The sequence below is a fragment of the Delphinapterus leucas genome, chromosome X, assembly GCF_059928025.1.
Source record: "Delphinapterus leucas isolate spDelLeu-1000000601 "Yukka" chromosome X, BTC_Dleu_Yukka2, whole genome shotgun sequence".
NCBI classification, from domain to species: domain Eukaryota; kingdom Metazoa; phylum Chordata; class Mammalia; order Artiodactyla; family Monodontidae; genus Delphinapterus; species Delphinapterus leucas.
The window spans coordinates 2,483,240-2,502,348 of NC_143150.1; the positions used below are offsets into that span (position 1 = coordinate 2,483,240).

General features: G+C 64.6%; 1 protein-coding gene across 1 annotated transcript; it reads right to left on the reverse strand.

The window, feature by feature from the left end:
- Nucleotides 1–4,097: 4,097 nt before the first annotated feature.
- BGN (biglycan) lies at nucleotides 4,098–18,406 on the reverse strand. Its single transcript, XM_022565955.3, has 8 exons — nucleotides 18,260–18,406; nucleotides 9,088–9,347; nucleotides 8,713–8,825; nucleotides 7,921–8,134; nucleotides 7,236–7,346; nucleotides 6,871–6,964; nucleotides 6,554–6,692; nucleotides 4,098–5,284 (listed from the first exon to the last, which is right to left on the reverse strand). The coding sequence occupies exons 2-8, from the start codon at nucleotides 9,326–9,328 to the stop codon at nucleotides 5,087–5,089; spliced, it is 1,110 nt and encodes a 369-aa protein (XP_022421663.1). The 5' UTR covers nucleotides 9,329–9,347; nucleotides 18,260–18,406; the 3' UTR covers nucleotides 4,098–5,086.
- Nucleotides 18,407–19,109: the final 703 nt, after the last annotated feature.

Sequence of the window (19,109 nt, forward strand, 5' to 3'; positions counted from 1 at the left end):
TGGCTGAAGAGAAGAGAGAAGACTCACTTTTAGGACTGTGTCACTGTCTTCCCTCAGCGACCGGGGGACATATCACTTCTGGGGGCGGTGTTCATTTTACTGATGGCTGCTGTGCACACGGGGGCATTGGCACTGGCACGTGAACTGCGTCCTGCTCCCAGAGCTCAGAGCCGGCTGCCTCTTCAGCCCTCACTGTTCTCCCCCTTCCCAAACGCTTTCTTTCCCAGGTCCTCGGCCACCACCTGTCCCCAGGCCCCCCCTCCTCTCCGTGGGCCCCGCAGCTGTCGCCCCTCCCTTGCCCTGTTTCGCTCCTGCCACTTTTGGTGTGGCGGTCACCGTCTCCTCCGGGGACAGCAATCCTCAGCCCAGCCCTGAAATGGGAGCCCCTCTGGCTGGGCCCCGGGTCCCCCTCCTCTTCCCACTCTCTCCCTGGCTGAGATCACAGCCACCACACCCTGGCTTCGGGGGCCACCAGCGTGCCTGGACCTCCAGGGCCAGCAGCCCCCTGCAGCCCACGGAGGAGGGGCTGAAATGCCCCTGGAGAGACGTGCACATCCTAACCGCCCCCACCCTGCACTGGGCTGGGACCCTGTGTGGAAATAGGGCCTTTGCAGATATAAGTTCAGGATCTTGAGATGGGGAGACGATCCTGGGTTATCTGGGCAGACCCCAGATGTAGTGATAAGTGTCCTTACAATAGGGAGGCAGAAGAACAGCTGACACACAGACACAGCAGGAGGTCTTGTGAAGACAGAGACGGACTGGAGTGACGCAACCACAAGCCAAGGGACACCTGGAGCCACCAGAAGCTGGAAGCGGCCAGGAAGGACCCTCTTCTAGAGTTTTTCGAGGGAGTGCGGCCCTACTGATACCCTGATTTTGGACTTGTGGCCTCCAGGAACATGAGAGACTCAATCTCTGTTTGAAGCCGCCCGTGTGGTCCTTTGTTACAGCAGTGGCCCCAGGAAACTCATACCAGCCCTGATCTGGCAGCGGGAGCTGGGGTCCTTCAGCGCTGGAGCTGCCCTGGGCTCTCCGGGGCCACAGTGGTCCTGTGCCACCCCTGGCGACCATGCCCTGCCCCATGCGTCCAGAGTGGAGCCGGCTTTGCCTCTTCCTGAAACCTCTGCCCTCCCAAGACTGGAGCCCAGAGTCAGGAGCCCATGGGGGTGGGGCCCGCAATGGATGAACACCCTCCAAGTTCTCAGAGTGGGTCCCTCCACCACCCAGGCCCTTCAAGGAGGGGTTGTCCCTCTAAGTGCCCTGCCCCCAGCCCCGGCCATGGCCTGAGGACACCTGGCTGGCTGCCCCTCCGACAAGCCCCGACTCGTCTAAACCCAAACAGTGGATTGAGCTTAGGCTCCAGCTGGGCCCGGCTACACCCAGAAGGCACCTGACCTGCAATAAGTACTTGGAAATGTCCCCCACGCCAGCCCCATGCCGCTCAGAGTCAGCTCCTTAGTGGCCTCTCCTTTCACGGGACAGCCCTCCCCGAGCGAGACACTGCCATGACTTTCACTGCCCTGGGTGTGTGTGTGTGCACGCACGTGTGACGGCCCCAGCTCACCCTCCGGATCAGAGCCCTACTCTGAGTGCAGCCACACGTCCACAGCTCCCGGCGTGCTCCGGGCCCTCAGGGGGCATTCTCCAGGCCCCGGGGGTGCCACACCCCACCCTGCCCACTCCCTAACTCTCACCCCACGTCCAGTGTGCACCCAAGTGCAGGCTCCTACTCAATTCAAGGTCGACTGGACCTGGCCCCTCCCCCATCTTTCCTGCCCCTTTCCTGCGGGGTTACCGAGGCTTTGGGACTGCACACCCCTTCGCCCATCCACCTGCCCACAGCTCACAGCAGAGCACCCCAGTCCCCTGCAGCTCTGCCACCTGGGGCTTCCTGGGACTGCAGCTGGGCCCTGGGCTCCGCAGGGAGGAGCCTTGCGTGGTGTATAAGGCATACGGGGAAGCGTACGCGAGGGACTGTTGGCTGACAGAGATGTTGCCATAGGCTTTTTTCAAAGGCCAGTCAGTCTCAACTTTTGTTATTACTATCATCTCATAGCCTGCGGCACACTCGATACCAGAGTGAGGCTAAGTGGGCCGTTTGTCTTTTTTGTTTTTGACTGCACGCGGGCTTTCTCTAGTTGCAGCGAGCAGGGGCCACTCTTCGCTGTGGTGCGTGGGCTTCTCGTTGCGGCAGCTTATCTTGTTGCGGAGCACGGGCCCTAGGCGCATGGGCTCAGTAGTTGTGGTTCGTGGGCTCTACAGCGCAGGCTCAGTAGTTGTGGCGCACGGGCTCAGTTGCTCCACAGCATGTGGGATCTTCCAGGACCACGGCTCGATCCTGTGTCCCCTGCATTGGCAGGTGGATTCTTAACCACTGTGCCACCAGGGAAGTCCCCCCCGCCCCAGGGTCATTTGTCTTTGACCAAGTGCTCTGGGTACGGAGACCTCCTTTCCAACCATGATCCCCAAGCCCTCGTGGGGTGCGGCCCTGTTCAACTCCGTGGCGCCTGCAGTGGGGCCTGAGTGGTCCCCTGGGTCCTCACAGCCACACTCTGGTCTGGTAGAGTGTGGGTCATGCCTGCATGGTGCTGTCCCCTCTCGTGTGTGGTGACCCACCGGGCCTACGGGACACCTTCCCTGGGGCCCAACCACGGGGTTCTCCTCTGTGCCTACCAGCATTATTACACCGGTCCCACTAGTGTGTCATGGCACCGGTGTCCCAGAGTAAGAGGGAGGCAGGGAGGAGAGGAAGGGCAGCAAGCCTGGAGAGAAGACAGCGATCCACAGGGGTCTGAGTTGAACCCACACCACAGGGTCCGGTGCCCAGACCTGCCCGCAGAGAAACAGCCCGAGGGCTCCGTGTTTCTGTCTCCGCCAGGCCCTGTGCCGGCTGCCCCTCCTCCCACCAGCGAGGGGACTTGACCGAGGCCCTGACTCCTGGACCCCCGCCAGTGCCCTTGCCCTGAGCCTGCCCAGCTCAGCAGAGATTGCCGGGCCGTGGAGCACACGGCCCAGAATAGTGCTGTGATGCCAACGGGTGACATTCTATTGCTGGGCCACCACACTGAGTGGTGCCTCCCATCCCCAAAAGGAGAAATCTGGGGACGCTGGGTGCCCCAGGGCCGGGCCAGGCGGAAGGGTTCTGTGCACGGATCCAGCACGCGGCGCCTCTGGGCTCCTTCTCTCCTGGGCTGGCACTCCCGGCGGCCCCGCCTGCTCTATTTTCCTTGGTGGCCCACGGCTGCTCAGGGAAGCCCTGGATCCCATCACCTGGGGCAGAGGCCCCTTGTGTACGACGAGGGAAGAGCAGCCAGGCCATAGCCTGTCTCCTGCTTAGCCCGCTGGGCTTGCCATCCAAGGGGCATTTCTTGGGGGACTGTTCCCCCCCCCCCGCCACTCCCTTTCCGGGGCAGACCTATGTCCCCAGGCTTCACGGGCTGTGCCCTGGATCCTCTCTTGGGAACCGGCACCCACACGCTGCGACCTGGGCTTGGCTCTGCTGGCGCACAGGGTGACCTACTGGGTGGTCGCTGCGCTGGGAGCCCAGGCCAAGCCAGTACAGGCAGGCGCGCGCAGCACTGGGCCCTGTCCCTGTGAGGCCTGGCCCTCCTGGGAGTGCGCCCCCTGGTGCTGACACAGGTGTGGCACACAGCTCTGACCACAGCCGAAATCCGGTATTGTGCTGAGACCCCAAACCCCATCAAGACAGGCAGGCAGGGGCCCCTAGGATTTCCCGGCTCCCGCTCGGTTGGGGGGAGTTTCTGGCCTGGTGCTCTTCAGCCAGCGGCTGCTTGGCAGACACTCCACTCTGGGAGGGCAGATGCCACCTCAGCCGGCCCTGCTTCAGGAGCCCAGTCTGAGGATAGCCGGGGCAACAGAAGTGACTAGAAGGGACGGGAAGGGGGCAGCCTGGGGCCTTCTGGTCCAGCCCCGAGCCTGGGGGTGCTGAGGACCCTCAATGAAGGCAGGGGAAGCAGCGAATAGGCAGCCCGGGGCTCCGACTGGGCACAGAGAGGCGGAACCTGGGAGCCAGCCACAGCGGACCCTCGTGGCTCCCGTTTCTTTTGGGTCCCCAGTCCACCCCGAGAGGCTGCACACGCAGGCGTGTTGCACAGTGTTTCTTTAATTGAAAGACAACAACCGACCTCAGAAGCAGCCCCTCCTCAACCTGGGCGTGATCACTTGGAACCCTCACTACCCCAGGGGCTGGAAGGCAACGGGAGGGGAGACCTAGCTGTCGTGGGGGAAAGGGGGGCAGTGAGGAGCGTGCTGGGGACTCTGGCGGGGTGCTGGGTCCCTCCCGGGGGACAGACTCTCAGGGTCTGGCTGAGTCCAATGCTCCCTCTGGGAGCACGTGGCCTGTGCAGCGCGTGGTTGCCGGATCATCCAGGCTTGGGGGCGAGGCCTGGGTGGGGTGGGGGACAGCTGTCCCCCACCGCAGCCCACCTGGGTAGGGGCTGGGCAGAAGCCCAGCGAGACAGAGACCAGACCCAGCCCAAGGATGTGAGAGAGGAGAGGGAAGACGAGGGAGGGACAGACAGAGAGACAGAGAGAGATGGAGAGGACTGATCCAGGGGCCGGTAGAGCAGACAGGCCGGGATGGATGGCCATGAACTCACAGAAGGATGCCAGCAGGCATGGGAGGAGAAGGGTAGCAGGCCAGGCCGAGGAGGGATGTGTGCCCGGCAGGTAGGGTGGGCTCAGCGGGGTCCACTGTCTCCATCCCCGGCCCCCCAGACCCAGGGACCATTTTCCTTGGACTGGAGCCTCAGACAATTTGGTTTTCGGGTGAATGGGAAGAAAGCTTCGTGGGGGCACCTCTGCGTGGTCATGGTGGGGGAGCAGGGGCGGCTCCAAAGCTAAGGGGCGTGTGATGGGGGCCAGGCCTCACGCCTCACCTGCACACTTGGGAGCCAGGGCAAGGAAGTCGGGTGGCGACGAGGGGGGTTGGGGATCAAGGGCGGGGCTGGGTCGGGTGCAGCTGAGCATTGGCTTCGCTCCCTTGCTTTGCTTCCCCCCCTCAGGACATCCGCTGTGCTCCCCAGAGACCCCGCCCAGGCCACCTTGGCGGCTGCCGCCACCTCTACTTTTTGTAGTTGCCGAACTGGATGGCTAGGCGGTCAGTGGCGCAGCGGAAGGTGGCCGGCTGCACCTCCCAGTAGGGCACGGGGTTGCCGAAGAGGCTGATGCCGTTGTAGTAGGCTCGCTTGACCCCGAAGCCCACCGGGCAGAAGTCATTGACGCCCACCTCCGTGATGTTGTTGGTGTGCAGATAGACCACCTGGGGGCGGAGGGGCGTGGCTCAGGCTCAGGGCAGTGGCCCAGTCGCCCCGACCCCCCCTGCCTGCGTCTGTCCTGCCTGGGTAGGCCGAGCGGAGGGCAGAACCCCGAGGGCTGGTGCCCTCCCTCCCGGCTGAGTCCCACCCCACCGCCTCATGGGCCACGTTTCATTGTATTGCATCCACACGGCCCTTTGAGGGCATGGAGGTGATCCTCCCATTGTCTGGAGGAGCAAACTGAGGCTCGGCTATGGTTGTTGGGCGGGTGCCGGCCCGCGTTAAGGCACTGGTGTGTGACTGGGTGCTGGGATGGGGAGCTCGGGGGGGTGGGTGTGAGGTGAGGGGTACGTGGGGCACGAGTGGTGGGGTGGGACTGTCGATGCGGGAAGGATGGCACCTTGGGCTCACATAAAGTCCCTGGCCCTCCCTCTGGGTTCCCTGGGCTCTGGGTCTGCCCCCAGGGAAGCAGCCTCCCAGTCCAGAGCCCCAGGGGCGTGAGAGGAGAAAGAGCCTCCTCCTCCCCCGCTCCCCCAGCTCCCTGAAGCCACATGCTGTGGGACAGGAGGGTCAGGGAGGGAGGACCCAACGACGGCAGGGAGGCGCTCAGACTGCAGCGGCGCCCTCTAGAGGCGGCAAGGACACGGCCGCTAGAGGGCGCGCTCGGCTTGGCCAGGGGGGCGCTGCCGCTGCAGGTGGGCGGTGCCCACGCTGGGCTCAGGCGGGCTCCGGTGTCCTCGGCTCCAACTGGCCAGCCCGCGAGAATGGCGGGTCTCCTGGCACGTGTGAATGGGCTGGAAGCAGCCACTGAGGTCCAGAGCAGGGCCGAGTACGGCCAAGTTCATCCATGTGGCTGACAGCCAAACTGGGGGTAGGGCCCCTGAGAGCGCCCCAGGCCAGGCCCTGTATCCCCTCATCAGCCCACTTCGTGCCCTGGGCTGTCCCTGTCTTGCCACAGATCTGTGTACCCCCGTGCCCAGACTGTTCCCTGACCTCGTGGGCCCGGCCGCACCTTGCAGGTGTTGCATCCACCTGAGAAACCTGCTCTTCCCTCACGACCTCGCTGCCCCGGGCCCGCCCTCTCTGCTGTCCACAGCGGCATCGCCACCCGCCCGTCTTCTCCCTCAGTGCAGGTGATTGGCGCTGAAGGAGGGATCCCTGAGCCTGCTCCTTCGCAGCGAGGTCCCATTCCACTCTGTACCCAGACCCCACCCGTGCTGGGCCTGAGCAAGGAGGGCCATGGGCTGAGGGGCTGCCCACTCCCTGGCTCTCACCTGGAGGAGCTTGAGGTCCGGAAGGCCAGCAGGCACCCTGGACAGCTTGTTATTGTCCAAGTGCAGTTCCCGCAGGGTGGGCAGAAAACTCAGGCTCCCATTCTCAATCATGCGGATCTGGTTGTGGCCCAGGCCCAGCCTGCGAAGGGGCGGATGAGAAAAAGACGGTGTGGTGGGGCCCGCAGGCCGCACGGCACTGTGAGGACTCAGGCCCCCAGCCCCCCCATCCCCCATCCCTCCCAGTCGCCCCAGCGCCCCCAGCCCCCCAGCCCCGCCAGCCCCCCCAGACCCGCAGACCCCCAGCCCCCCCAGCCCACCTGTACAGCTTTGAGTAGCGGAGCAGATCCTCTAGCTCGATTGCCTGGATTTTGTTGTGGTCCAGATGGAGTTCATTCAGGGTCTCGGGGAGGTCTGCCAGGAAAAGAGGATGCTCTGGGCTGAATGCAGGAGGGGAGGCCACGTGTGTGGGCTGATGCTGTGTGTGTGTGTGTGTGTGTGTGTGTGTGTGCACGGTCCCACGCTTGGTGGAGCAGAGACCCTAGCTCTGCCCCAGGTGGGGAGAGGGGCAGCCAAAGCCCTCCCTGAGTTGACTGGGTGCCTCCAGATGGCTCCAGTCCCCCCACCTGTGTCCATGTGTGCTCCGAAGGCCAGGTAGTGTGGGAAGCAAGGGCTGACTTCCTACCTTTGGGGATGCCGGTGAGCTTAGCCTCAGAGATGCGCAGGTAGTTGAGCTTCAGGCCATCGAAAGCTCCAGGTTCAAAGCCACTGTTCTCCAGGGGGTTCCCACCCATCTCTAGGAGAGAGGCCCCCTCAGCCCTGGAGCCAGGGCTGGGCACCTGCCCACATGCCCCCAGAGCCTGTCGGCTGCCTGGCTTGGGCTGGCCTAGTGGGCCCTGCTAATTACCCGCTCCCCCATCTCTCCCTGAAAGCAGTGCCACTAATTTACTAACGCTAATGGACTAAATGCAAACTCCTCGCTGTTCAAGGCCACTAACTCCCAAGGGCACTGGGCCTGGCGTCAGCCTTAGGGGGCAGAGGGAGCATGGAGAAAGGGAGGGGAGACAGGAATCAAGGCCGGGCTCCCCCGCCCGCCCAGCCCCTGGCTGGCTGGCTGGCTGGCTGGCTACACTGGCCCTTTCCCTTCCCCTTCCTTACGGGCCCTGAGTTTCTCTTCACCTTCCCTTGGCAGCTCGGGGGCGTGCTCCTAGACAAGCTTCCAGAAAGTACCGTGAGGCCCAGCCGGCTGGTCCATGGCTGTCCTGGACAGCCCAGCACCCAGCTGCCCTGCCCCCCCCTTTGACCCTCCTCCCCCATCCACTGCCACCGCCGGGGACGGGTGACGACGCCACTGGCGGGATCTCGCTCACCGATGCAGTTCATGTTGCGCAGCCCACTGAACACGCCCTTGGGCACCTTGCGGATGCGGTTGTCATGGATGCGGAGCTCCACCAGGGAGCTGGGCAGGTTGGGAGGGATCTCCACCAGGTGGTTCTTGGAGATGTAGAGCTTCTGCAGTTTCCGCAGGGGGCTGAAGGCCTTCTCATGGATCTTGGAGATCTTGTTGTTCACCAGGACCAGGGCCTGAGGCAGCACGCGTGCTGAGGTGAAGGCCCCGGCCCCCTACCTGCCCGCCTTCTCCTCTCCCCCATCCCCTGCCACCTGAGCTAGCGATTCGCGATTAGCAGTTATCAGGACTTTACAGATGTTTGAGCCCCAGCTCAGCCTCCAGGAGATCCGTCTGTGCTCCTGGGCAGAGTGCAGATCGGGGAGCTGGCGCTCAGGCCCAGCAATACCACTGCGGCTTAGTGCGGCCTGCCGCTTCTCTGCGTCCCAGTTTCCCCACTTGCACCCTGGCTACAATGAAATCTTTTCTCACTGTGTTGCTGGGAGGAGTCAATAAGATGAAAAGTTTTCAGTCAAGAAGGGAATTGGGCTGAGTGATCCTGTCCTGCACTTATGGCTGCTGACACCTGCACATGTGCCCTGTGACCCTGGGCACTCCCACCACAGCCGCCTCCAGACCTCTCTCAGGACTCCCCAGGTCCCCGGTCCCCTCTCGCACTCCACAAGTATGTGCCCACACCCATCTGGACCCAACCCCCCGTGCTGTGGGCCTGCCACCTCCTTGCAGCCCCTTGGAAGGGCCAGGGTGGGCTTACATAGAGATGCTGGAGGCCTTTGAAGTCATCCTTTCGGATCTCGGAGATGTCGTTGTTCTGCAGGTCCAGCAGAGTGGTGTCGGGCGAGATCTCTTTGGGCACAGCCTTCAGACCTGGGGGCCGGCACCACTGTCACCAGTGTGAGCCATGGCCATGACCCCGGAGTGGCGCGGAGCTCAGGGACTCGCGTGCACGCAGGGACTCCGCCGCAAGTGGGCCAGCGCCAGAGTCGGCAGATGGAGGGGCTTCTCGCTCCCTGCTTGCTTGCAAGCAGACCAATGGACACCCTCCCACACTGAAACCAGGATTCCCGAGCTGGCTTGGGGTCACCCCCTACCCACCCTCACGCTTCCATGTCCATCCCACTGGACTGACCCAGGTCGGAGCACTGAACAACCCGCAGGTGGCAGTGGCAGCCGAAAGGGCACATGGCGCTGTAGGTGGGAGGAAGGGAGTCCAGGTCTGGGATGCCCGAGGTCGTGTCGGCGCCTGAAGCCTCCTCGTCGTTCAACATGGGCAGCCCGTCGTCCAGGGTGAAGTCCCAGAAGCCTTTTTGCTCAAAGGGCAGAGCCTGGCTCAGGGCCAGCAGGGCCGCAAGAGGCCACAGGGGCCACATGGTGGGTGTGCCTGCGAGACTGGGGTGAGGAGAGGCCATCAGGAGTGCCCAGCTGGCGCCCACGCCCATCCTCTGGGCCCTTGCCTGGCTACCGTCCCGAGTCCGGGGGGCTGGGGTTCTGCACGTGTTGGCCTCGTGTCCCTCACCCCTCACCCCTCACCGGTGCAGCCAGGCCCTGGGCTGTAGGGGCCGGGAGGGAGGTGTGGGTGGGCAGGAGACTCCGGGCAGGACTTGGCCTCAGTGGGCAGCACTGTGTCTTCCCAGTCGGTGAGTCTGTACCCCTCCAACACGTTCACGCGAGTGCACACACACACTCACGCAAACACACACACACACTCACGCAAGCGCACACACACGCAAACACACACTCACGCAAGCGCACACACACACACGCAAACACAGACTCACGCAAACACACACGCAAGCGCACACACACGCAAGCACACACACACTCACGCAAGCAAACACACACACTCACGCAAACACACACACTCATGCAAGCACACACACAAGCGCACACACACTCACGCAAGTGCACACACACACTCACGCAAGCACGCACTCACGCAAGCACACACACACTCACGCACCAGCCACTGAGTCAGCTGCAGCCTGCCTGGGGGGTCAGTGAGGCTAGTGGAGGAGGCGGAGAGGGAAACCCAGCCATTTGCCGCCCACAGGCTTTGAGGAATTCAGATTTAAAGAAACCACTGTGGCCCGGCCACTCCCACATGCTCAGGGCAGTGTGAGCGCGCTCAGGGCTGACCTAGGTGACCACAAGTCACTTCCTTTCCTGCCTGAGCCCCCCTTGCGGCACACCCACATTTTTCTAAGAGAGTCAAGAGGCCAAGGCACCAGGCTGGGCACGTTGGGTAGAAAGCTGGGCCAGCCCTGGAGGGAAGGTGGAGGAGAGGGGCATTCTCCCAGGCCATGCGTGGAATCCTGGAGATGGAAGGGGTGTCCCTTGCCCCCCCACTGCCTCTGCTCCCCTGGGCTGTGGCTTCCTCCCCTGGCCCATGAGCCTTCCCCTGGCTCGTGAGCCGTCCCCTGGCTCAGCCCGCAGAGCCCCAGGGCTCCCGCCTCTGCTCCCACCCTTCCTTCTGCCCACGGCCCCGGGCCCCTGGAAAGGCCACCAGAGGGGAGCAGGCTGCTGCCAGGGTGGCGGGCAGGTTCAGGCTTGTCCAGAGGCTCCTCTGCTGAAAGACAGTGCCCAGGAGGAGGCTGGAGTCCCTGCCTCTCCTACCACCCCCAACTACCTGCTTTCCTGGGAAAGCCCCAGCCTCATTTTCCCATGTTAAAGAGGAATAAGTCAAAAAAAAAAAAAAAAAAAGAGGAATAAGTGCACCTGCCCTGCTTGTCTCCCGGGTGTGGGGTGTCTGGGGTTGCCCCGGGTGCAGACGTGAAGCAGCCCCACCCCAGGGAGGCCCTCACTTGGGGCCCATCTTGGCCAGGGGAAAGGCTGTTCGGGGCTTGAGTGGGGCTGGGTGAGCCCCCCGAGCCTGATAGCCAGCTGCAAAGGCAGAAGGAGGCCCCCGACAGGCCCGGTTGACCTGGGGCTGGAATGGCTGCCCGGGGTGGGGGGGGGTGGGCACTGCTGACCCGGAGTCCTCCCACCAGCAGGCGGGGGTTGGGAGCTGCGGCCACCTCCAGGCATGGGCGCAGCAGCTCTGCACCTCGGGTTCCCATTGATCCCCATCTTGCCGCCCCTCTCGCACTCCTCAGGCCCCCCACTGAGCTGGGCACGTGGCCTGTCCTGGCTCCCAGCATCCTGAGGACAGAGCTGCAGCGGCCTGCCTGCCCCGGTCACACATCAAAGTGAGCGTCCCTCATGCTGGGGGAGCGCCCAGCCTCCCTGGCTCCTTCAAGCCTTGAGAGCCCATGATGACACTCCAGGTCCCGCCAGCCCCAGGCTGGCCCAGTGGGACCTGGGGAGCCCCTAGAGGGCCTTGGCGAAGAGTTGGGAGAAGGCCCTGGGCTGGCCCCCTGGACCATGAGTCCCTCCTTCTTCCCACGAGGTCGCAAACCCCAGGGCAAAGCAGGGTGGGCCTGGACACCCAGGGCTGCGCGGAGGAGGAGCAGCGGAGAGGACAGGAAGGCGAGGATGATGGCACGAGAGGGAGGGGGCTGCCCCCCGGCCTGGCACTCCTGCCAAAGCCACTGCCTCATGGCGGGGCGGGGGGGGGGGTGTGAGTCAGGGCTGGAACGCCCGGCAGGATCCTTGGGAGGCTCTGGGATCCACCGTCCACCTGGACAAGTGGGGGCAGGGGGCTGGTCTGGCCAGGCCGGGGGGAGGCTTCGGGAGGCGGTGGGCGCAGACAGGGCTCTTCCAGCCTGGTGGGACCGGGAAGGTCTGGGGGCCTCCACGGGGAGCCTCCACCCATATCTGGCCCCTCCACCACGAGGGAGGATGGACAGGCGCTGGGAAGGCCAACCAGGGCAGGACTAGCCACTAGGGCCCCAAGTGGGCTCACGGGACCCTCCGTGGGGGACGGAGGCTCTGGAGGAGGTGAGCCGCTCCGGGCCGCCGTGCCTGATATTCTGATGTTGCTGCATCTGGGGCCCCACAGAGTGGCTGAGAGAGGGGAAGGGCTGGCTCTAGTGCAGGCTCACTCTGGGGGAAGGGAGGCTGAGGACTTGGAGGCCCCACCCCAGGGCCCCGTGACAGCACAGGACAAGGTCTGGCTGGTTTCACCCGGCTCCTGGCTGGGCCCAGGCAGTGGGCAGGCTGGCGCACTTTCCGGCACAGCCCTGCTTTCCCCGCGGAGAGCTGGCAGGAGACTCAGTGGCCAGAACTGTGCAGAGTGGAGGGGGCCGACTGGACACCAAGCCCCCGGGGGCCACAACAGACCCAGAAGGAGCCGGGGGTGATGGAGTTCTCTGGCCAGCCGGCTGAGTGTGGGCAGTGCACAGAGGCTGGGGGAGGAAGCGGAGCTGCAGGGCTGCCTCCCCCCACCTCACACCGGGTCCCTCCCACCGCACACACGTGCAGGAGGGGGGTGGGCCCTCAGCCCCGGAAGCGGGAGCCCCCCACGGACAGGTACTGTGAGACCCATGGCAAGTCCCGCCGGCCCCACCTCCCACACTACCCAGGCCTCTGGGCCTCCTGGGCGTGTCCCCAAGGACTTCAGGCAACCTCGAGCCCCATCAAAGTGCTCTCTGAGCTGGATGGGTCCCTCCTCCTCAGAGCGAAGGAAAGAAGCGGTGATGGCGGTGAGGCCTCACGCCGCGCCCACAGGTTGGAGTGAGGGCCGCCCACCCAATAGGGCTCTCCTTGTCTGGCCCTCTGAAAGCCAGCGCAGTCCTCCAACTGGGACTGCTCCAGGTCACAGCCAAACAAGACACACTGGCAGCCCCTGAGAACACGGAGGGGCCGTGCCAGGCATTCAGGCCAGGCCAAGGGCGGCGGGAGCAGGCCTGAGGTCTGGCAGGCCCTGGGAGCTCGCCTGCAGATGTGCGGCCCGCAGCTGCCAAGTCGCAGATGCCGGACGCCTGACGCTGTTCCGCAGCCTCGGCCCGGGTGTCTGGCCCCTCTGAGCAGCCCGACCTGAACCCGGACGCGCGTGCCGTCTTCCACGCCGCCCCACGGTCCCTGGGACTGCGGGTCGCGCTTCCCCCCTCCCCTCTGTCCGCCAAAGCCTTTGAGGCCCAGCTTCTACTAGCAGGCCAGAGGCAGGGGCGCTGCCCAGAGCTCTGCTCTGCAAGCCGACACCCGGCTGCTCGCCGCCTCCCTCCCGGGCCCCGAGAGAGGAGACGTGCACCATCCGTGGGTCTCCTGAGGCTTACGCGCGTTGGGGTCGTGGCTGCAGGGGTTGGGGTGGGCCCTGAGCCCCGCGCCATCGGTGTCTGCTCGCCAGCCACCCCGAGCCCACTGCCATGGCCTCGGCACGCCTTCCAGCTACGAGGGGAGCAGACATCCAGGCGTGGCTGGCCAGGGCGCTCCTCCCTGCTGGGGTCTTGGCGCTGCTGAGGTGACCGGACAGAGCTGGGTCCTGTGCCCCTGCAGCCTTCAGGGACAGACTTGACTTGGATGTGGGTGTCGGAGGCCAACAGGGAGCCAGCCCGTCTGCTGCAGAGTGCTGGCACCGGGGAAGTGGCTAGGCGGCCGGTGCTGACCAGGCCGGAAGTCTCTCCCCACAGCCTTGAGGACAGCCATCACTTCCACCCCCAGCCTGCTGGGAAACCTCTGGAAGGCCGGCGGTTCCAGTGCCGGCCTTCTGCCGTGCCTGAGTCAGGCGGCAGATGAGCCAGGTCAGCTGGGGGTCCTGGGCTGCTGGGTGCCCTGCCCACCCCGCACCCCCGAAGGCTCGCTGCAGAAACCCTGAGGAAGGGGGAGGGTGTTCTATCCCTTCCCTGGGTGGGACAGGGCACTCAAGGGATTTCTTAGCACAGCCCTCCTGAGGACCAGCAGGAAGTGCCATTTCTACCACTGGATGAATGGGTGAACTGAGGCTCAGAGTCTGCCCGAAACTCTTGCCCAAGGCCACACTGTGAGGAAATGGTAGAGGGGGCACACGTGCCCTGCCCCACCCTCTGCCCCCGCAGACTTTGCTGCAGAGCCCAAAGTCACAGAATCCCAAACTCCCTGGGTTGCACAGGGGGCCGAACCAGCCCCCGGTCCCTGCAGAAGACTCCTTGTATCTCCCCCACTCTGGCTGGGAGGTGACACTGACGAAAAGCAGGGCCCTGCCCTGTGGGTCCTGCGCCCCCTGGCTTGCATCACGAATCCTCTAGAAATGGCGTCTCTCTCTGACTGCCACCATCCATAGCTCCCCTTAGCCCACGGGGCCAGATGCCCCTCCTCGGCCCCAGCGCACCCATCAGGCCAGCCCCAGCCCCTCTGCCTCCGCCTCCAACTGCACAGAAGTGGCCTGGAAAAGCCATCATCCCAGCCTGGCCCGGGAGGTTCCCCCAAGCATTTTAGGTCCCAGCAGGTGCCAGACCCCACAGGGAGATGCTCTCAGCCTGGTTCCCAGAGCCTGAGGTCCTGTCTGCCCTCTGCCCCTCTCCTTCAGGTCCTAGTTTTGTTCCCCAAATCCCTGATCCCATGGCCACTCGGGCCTCTGACTGCCGTGTCCCTCTTGGCCATCTGAGCCACCCAGAGGCAGCTGGTGGGGGAGAAGCAGGGGCCGCTTCAGAGTTGCATGGAGCCTGGGACCACCCCCAGCCCGCTGCCCCTTGTCCTGCAGCTCTGCTCCAGGCTGGGGTTTCTGCCGAGTTTGGCCTTCAGATGCCGTGGATCACGAGAGCTGGCTGTGAGGAGGCCGGGTAGAGCCCCAGTCCCCTAAACCTGAACGATGTGTCACCATAGGGAGGGGCAGTCATGAGTCGTCTGAGTCCCTGGCACCTCCACTGGGCTTGGGAACGTCAGCGATACCAGCCTGCCAATGAGCGCGAGCTGGGCTGCTCTGCGGACTGCTATGGGGGCCGAGCAGCCTCTGGAGGAGCTGAGGCTGGTGGCGTGTGGGCAAGTGGGCAGCTCCCATAGGCACCCAGGAGCTGCCCCACCCCAGAGTAGAGAGGGTGGGGGACAAGCCAAACAGAGTCCCAGAGGGCGTGAAGGAAGGCCTGGGGGACCCTGGGGCTGGGGACTCCAGGTGAGGGGAGGGCTTTCACCCCAGGGGAGTGAACCACAGCCCCAGGGAGCACTGGGAAACTGGTTTTGGAAGCCTGGAGAAGGGCCTGGCTCTAGGGCTACCAGTTAGCCTCTGGCCTGGGGCAGGGCTGAGCAGACTCCCTCTCCGTCCTCCCAGGGCAGGCACCTCTGCCTCTCCCTGCACTGGCTTCCTTGAAGATACGATTCACAGAAAAGGTTTTGTGGGTGATCGGGTGTGGGCCCCAGTATATGAGCAGAGGGGACAGAGGGGGTGGGAGGAGAACTGAGTGCCCCTGGCACCAGCTGACAGGACAAGAGGGGGCAGAGCTGGCAGGGCCCGGGGGTGCCTGCCTCCAGAGGGGGCCCATGTTCACCCCCACCCCATGCTCACAGCAGGGCGCCCCAGGACAGTCACCATCACCCTCTAGCCCCAGGATTTGACCTAAGCCCTTGGGCTGGTGTGTCCCCTCCCACCAGCAGGGCCAACAGGCACAGGGAGGGGTGGGCAGCTCAGGGCAGGGACCAAGCTCTCCAACCCTGGGGAAGAACTTTCTAACAATCCAGGGTGTTGGCAGGGAAGGAGAGGGGCTCCAGACATGCCATTGAAAGGACAAACAGCCCAGTGGCCTAGCAGGTGGGGCTTTGGAGGCCCCGGAGCTGGGACTGGGGCCCTGCCCGGAGGCGAGCCAGACAGCGCCGGGCCCTACTGGGAGTCTGGGAGCTGGGCTGCCGCCCGCAGCTCACGTGCTCCAAGGGTGGTCCTGGGGGCCGGCCACGGCCTCAGGCTGCATCCCCAGGAGGCCAAGGACAAGTGATGGCTGGGACAGGCCTGTCTCCTTGGGGCTTCTCCAGGGAGTGGAGGAGGGGCTGGTGGTGGGTGGGCCTGGGAAGGGGCTCATGACAGATCCCCCCTCTGGGACTCGACGCCGGTGCTGGAAGGGATGCTCTGTGGTCCTGAATGACTAAGGAATGTTGCTAAAGAAAGGAACCGCTTTCTTGTCTTAGGAACACACCCTCTCTTCCGGTCCTTCCCCATTCACGCTCCTCTGATGGGCCAGGGCCACTGATGGGATTGGGGAGAAATTGGGGCCAATGCTTGCATGTCACCCTGCATGACAGTCAGAGGGCCAGCACCCCACATTTCTGGGCCCCTAAAATGAGCTGGTACAGAACTGCCACCAGAACCATTGGTGAAGGGGCTGGGCTGTGGACTCCCCATCGACATAGTGGGGTCCCTGGTCCCTGCTCCAGGGCAGGGCATAAAAGCGGTCAGACGGTTAATGCCCTCTGTGAGCTGGGTCCCGGGACGTGAAGGTGGGCCGGTCGCTGCCTCGCCGTGGGGGCCCTCCCTGCTCCCAGCCTTCTTCCCACCGCCTGGTCTTGGCGGCTCGGAGACAGTGCTATGGCTTCCTTTCGATGCACGCACAGAGAACTGCCCTGAGAGGTTCACCCACGCTGGCCCACGGCAGCCGGACACCGGAAGTTGCACAGAAAGGCGCCTCTGCCGAACCGCCAGCCTTCCCAGGGTGTGGGTGGCGGTGGTGGCCATGCGCTCTCCCTACTCACCATCCCGCAGCCCTGGCTGCGCATTCCTGGGCACCATCTCCAGCCGGTCTCAATCTCAATCAGTCCCTACCTCGTGGAGAGCTGGCCGGCCAGGGAGGGGTGAGTGCACAGAAGCAGGAGCCCCCAGAGGGCAGGACTGGCCACCGAATCGGCAACCTGGGTGGCCCTTACGAAGACTTCAGCTGCGTGAGGACAATCTCCCTGGCCTGAGCGAGGTCTGCCCCGCCCGCCCCACCCAGCACCCTGCCCTGGAGGACCCCGGGCCTTCTGCTGCACTCAGCGGAGCAACTCGGGAAGCTCTCACCACCGGGTGCCCAGGCCCCAGCCCCGCCCCGCCCATGGAGCAGCGAGGTGCTGTTCCCATCCCCCAGCCTTCCAGGATACTCAGTGGCACACCCAGACAGAGGGCTCCGTTCTCCCTTGTTCCTCTCCTGGGTCCCTCGGCACTTCCCTCAGCATGCCAGCCATCTTGAGAGCTTGCGGGACGGGGCCAGTGGGCCTGCCCCCTCTCACTCCAGTCCCCGCGCACTGCACTTGACCATAAGCTATCATCGTCAACATGCAAGTGACTTTGCGGGCTCCCTGGATGCTATGGGGTCAATAGCCTGGATTTGTCAGTCAGGAGCTCTGAGTCCTGGCCCCAGTTCTGCCCCTGACTGGCTGTGCCACTGTGGGCAGGTTCCTGCCCCTCTCTGGGCCTCAGTTGCCCCCTCTGTACAACGGATGGGGTGGGAGCGGGACCAGCAGGGGCCACGGCTCCCCTCCCAAACGGCTCTGGAGGGCAACCTTGTCGCTACACTTTGTTTCAGAACTGGAGTTCTCTCTCCATTCCTGAGATGCCCCCAGGCACCAGTGGGGGGCGGCCTTTGGGGGACAGAGCATCTAGCCTGGGAGCTCTTGAACCTCACCCCTTCCTAAAGGTGCCCATCCTGGGCTGATGGTGTCCTCGCATCTACCCGTGGTCCCCAGAAGCCCTCCGGGGCCACAGGCCAAGCCTGCCTGTGGCTAACACAGCACAGTTGCCTGAGTCTCCTTCTGCACCCCGCTTTGGAACCTCAATCCAAGGGGGCTCTGGGGCAGAGAGGACTGAGCTGTCCAGGCAGCCCCGCCCGGGGACCCCCCAGCCAGGACTCTGTGGACCCACACCTCGCCCGGGAGGAGGTGGAGGCACGGCATTGGCCTGTGGGTAAGCATGGAATATCTGGGCAGGGAGCCTGGGGTGTGCCTGGGAAACCGAGTCTCTGAGCCCACGCCGTGGACTAGCCCCAGGCCGTGGGGACCGCTCCCCAGTGACGAGCTTGGGTGGCCGCCCAGAGGTCCTCCTAACCAGGGCCGAGTGCAAAGTGCACCCGGGACTTGCAGTGAACTAAGGGGGCCATTGGCAGAGTGAGGGTGCCAGCCGCCCAGCCATGCCTGGATGACGCTCTGGGGTAGCGGCCAAGGGGAAGAACCCCGAGGGGGGAGGCAGAGAGGGCAGATGTGGGGCAGAGCTGAGCAAGGTCAGAGGGGTGAACGAAGGGGATGTAGAAGGTGCCTGGAGGACAGCGGGGAGAAGACGCAGAAATGGGACAAGGACCCAGGGGGCCGCAGGGTGGCGACGAAGGGGCGCGGACCAGGAGCCTGCAGCCGTGCAGTGGGAATCCACAAGCAGCCTAGGGGCGGGAGAGGGCGGTGAGGGGGCAGCAGACCCAGGGGTTAGGCAGTGAGAGCAGCTCAGGGCCAGCGTAGGAACAGCGGGGACACTACGGGGCTTGTGGAGGGGGGGACCCTACCTGAGGAGGGGAAGCGGCGGGCACAGGCTGGCTGGTTGGCGGTCTTGAGGGTCGGGCAGTCCGTGCGTCTGTCGGTCCGTCGGGTCGTCGGAGAGCAGCTGCTCACTCCTGGGCAGTTCGTGGAGAGAGGGAGACAGAGGCGGTGGCAGCGGCGGGAGGGAGGCTAAAGGCTGGGCGGGCGGGCCGACGACGGGAGGGGACGGCGGGGAGGGGGCGGGGAGGGAGGAAAGGAGGGAGGGGGCTGGTGGCGTGGAGAGGGAGGGAGAGAGGGAGGGAGGGAGGGAGGGGGCAGGCTTCCCGGCCCCCCTGGCAGCTTCAGAGGGAGTAATTTTCTTGTAGACAGCTGGGCTAGCTGCACCCCTCCCCCTTGCGCCCCCCAGGACTCCCCCCACTCTGCCTGCCCCCCCTCTGCACCCTGGGGCACACAGTGAAGGGACACACAGTCTAACTCACACAAGGACCCTTGGCGGCTCTGGGCAGGCGCAGTCTCAGAGATTCAAACTTTCCACTATCCGGATGGGGCCACTGAGGCCCAGAGAGGGGCGGGAGCTGGCTTGCGGGTGTTAGGGCGGGCGGAAGAGAGGGAGAGGGCAGAAATGGAGGGGAGACCAGGGGCAGGTGGCCTCTGATTGCTAGTCCAGGGACGGGGCCCCGGAATTTGGTCCTGAGCCTTCCTCAGCCTGGAAAGGGATCAGGGTGGCAGCTGTTGTGGATTTCTGGAAGGGCTTGATCTAGGCTCCCGGGCACTCTGGGCACCCCACCTCCCAGCCCACTGCAGCCTCTTTTCCCTAAAAAAGAGGAAGCGGTCCTGTCTGTGTGATCTCAGGATGGGACTCAGCTGGGGGCTGGC

Excerpts from the sequence above, each read along its gene's own strand:
- BGN (XM_022565955.3), bottom strand. The coding sequence starts at position 9,328 with ATGTGGCCCCTGTGGCCTCTTGCGGCCCTGCTGGCCCTGAGCCAGGCT. Across the intron at positions 8,135-8,712 it reads AAGGCCTCCAGCATCTCTAT|GCCCTGGTCCTGGTGAACAA; the intron begins GTAAGCCCACCC and ends GTGCTGCCTCAG. Across the intron at positions 5,285-6,553 it reads CGGACCTCAAGCTCCTCCAG|GTGGTCTATCTGCACACCAA; the intron begins GTGAGAGCCAGG and ends CTCCGCCCCCAG.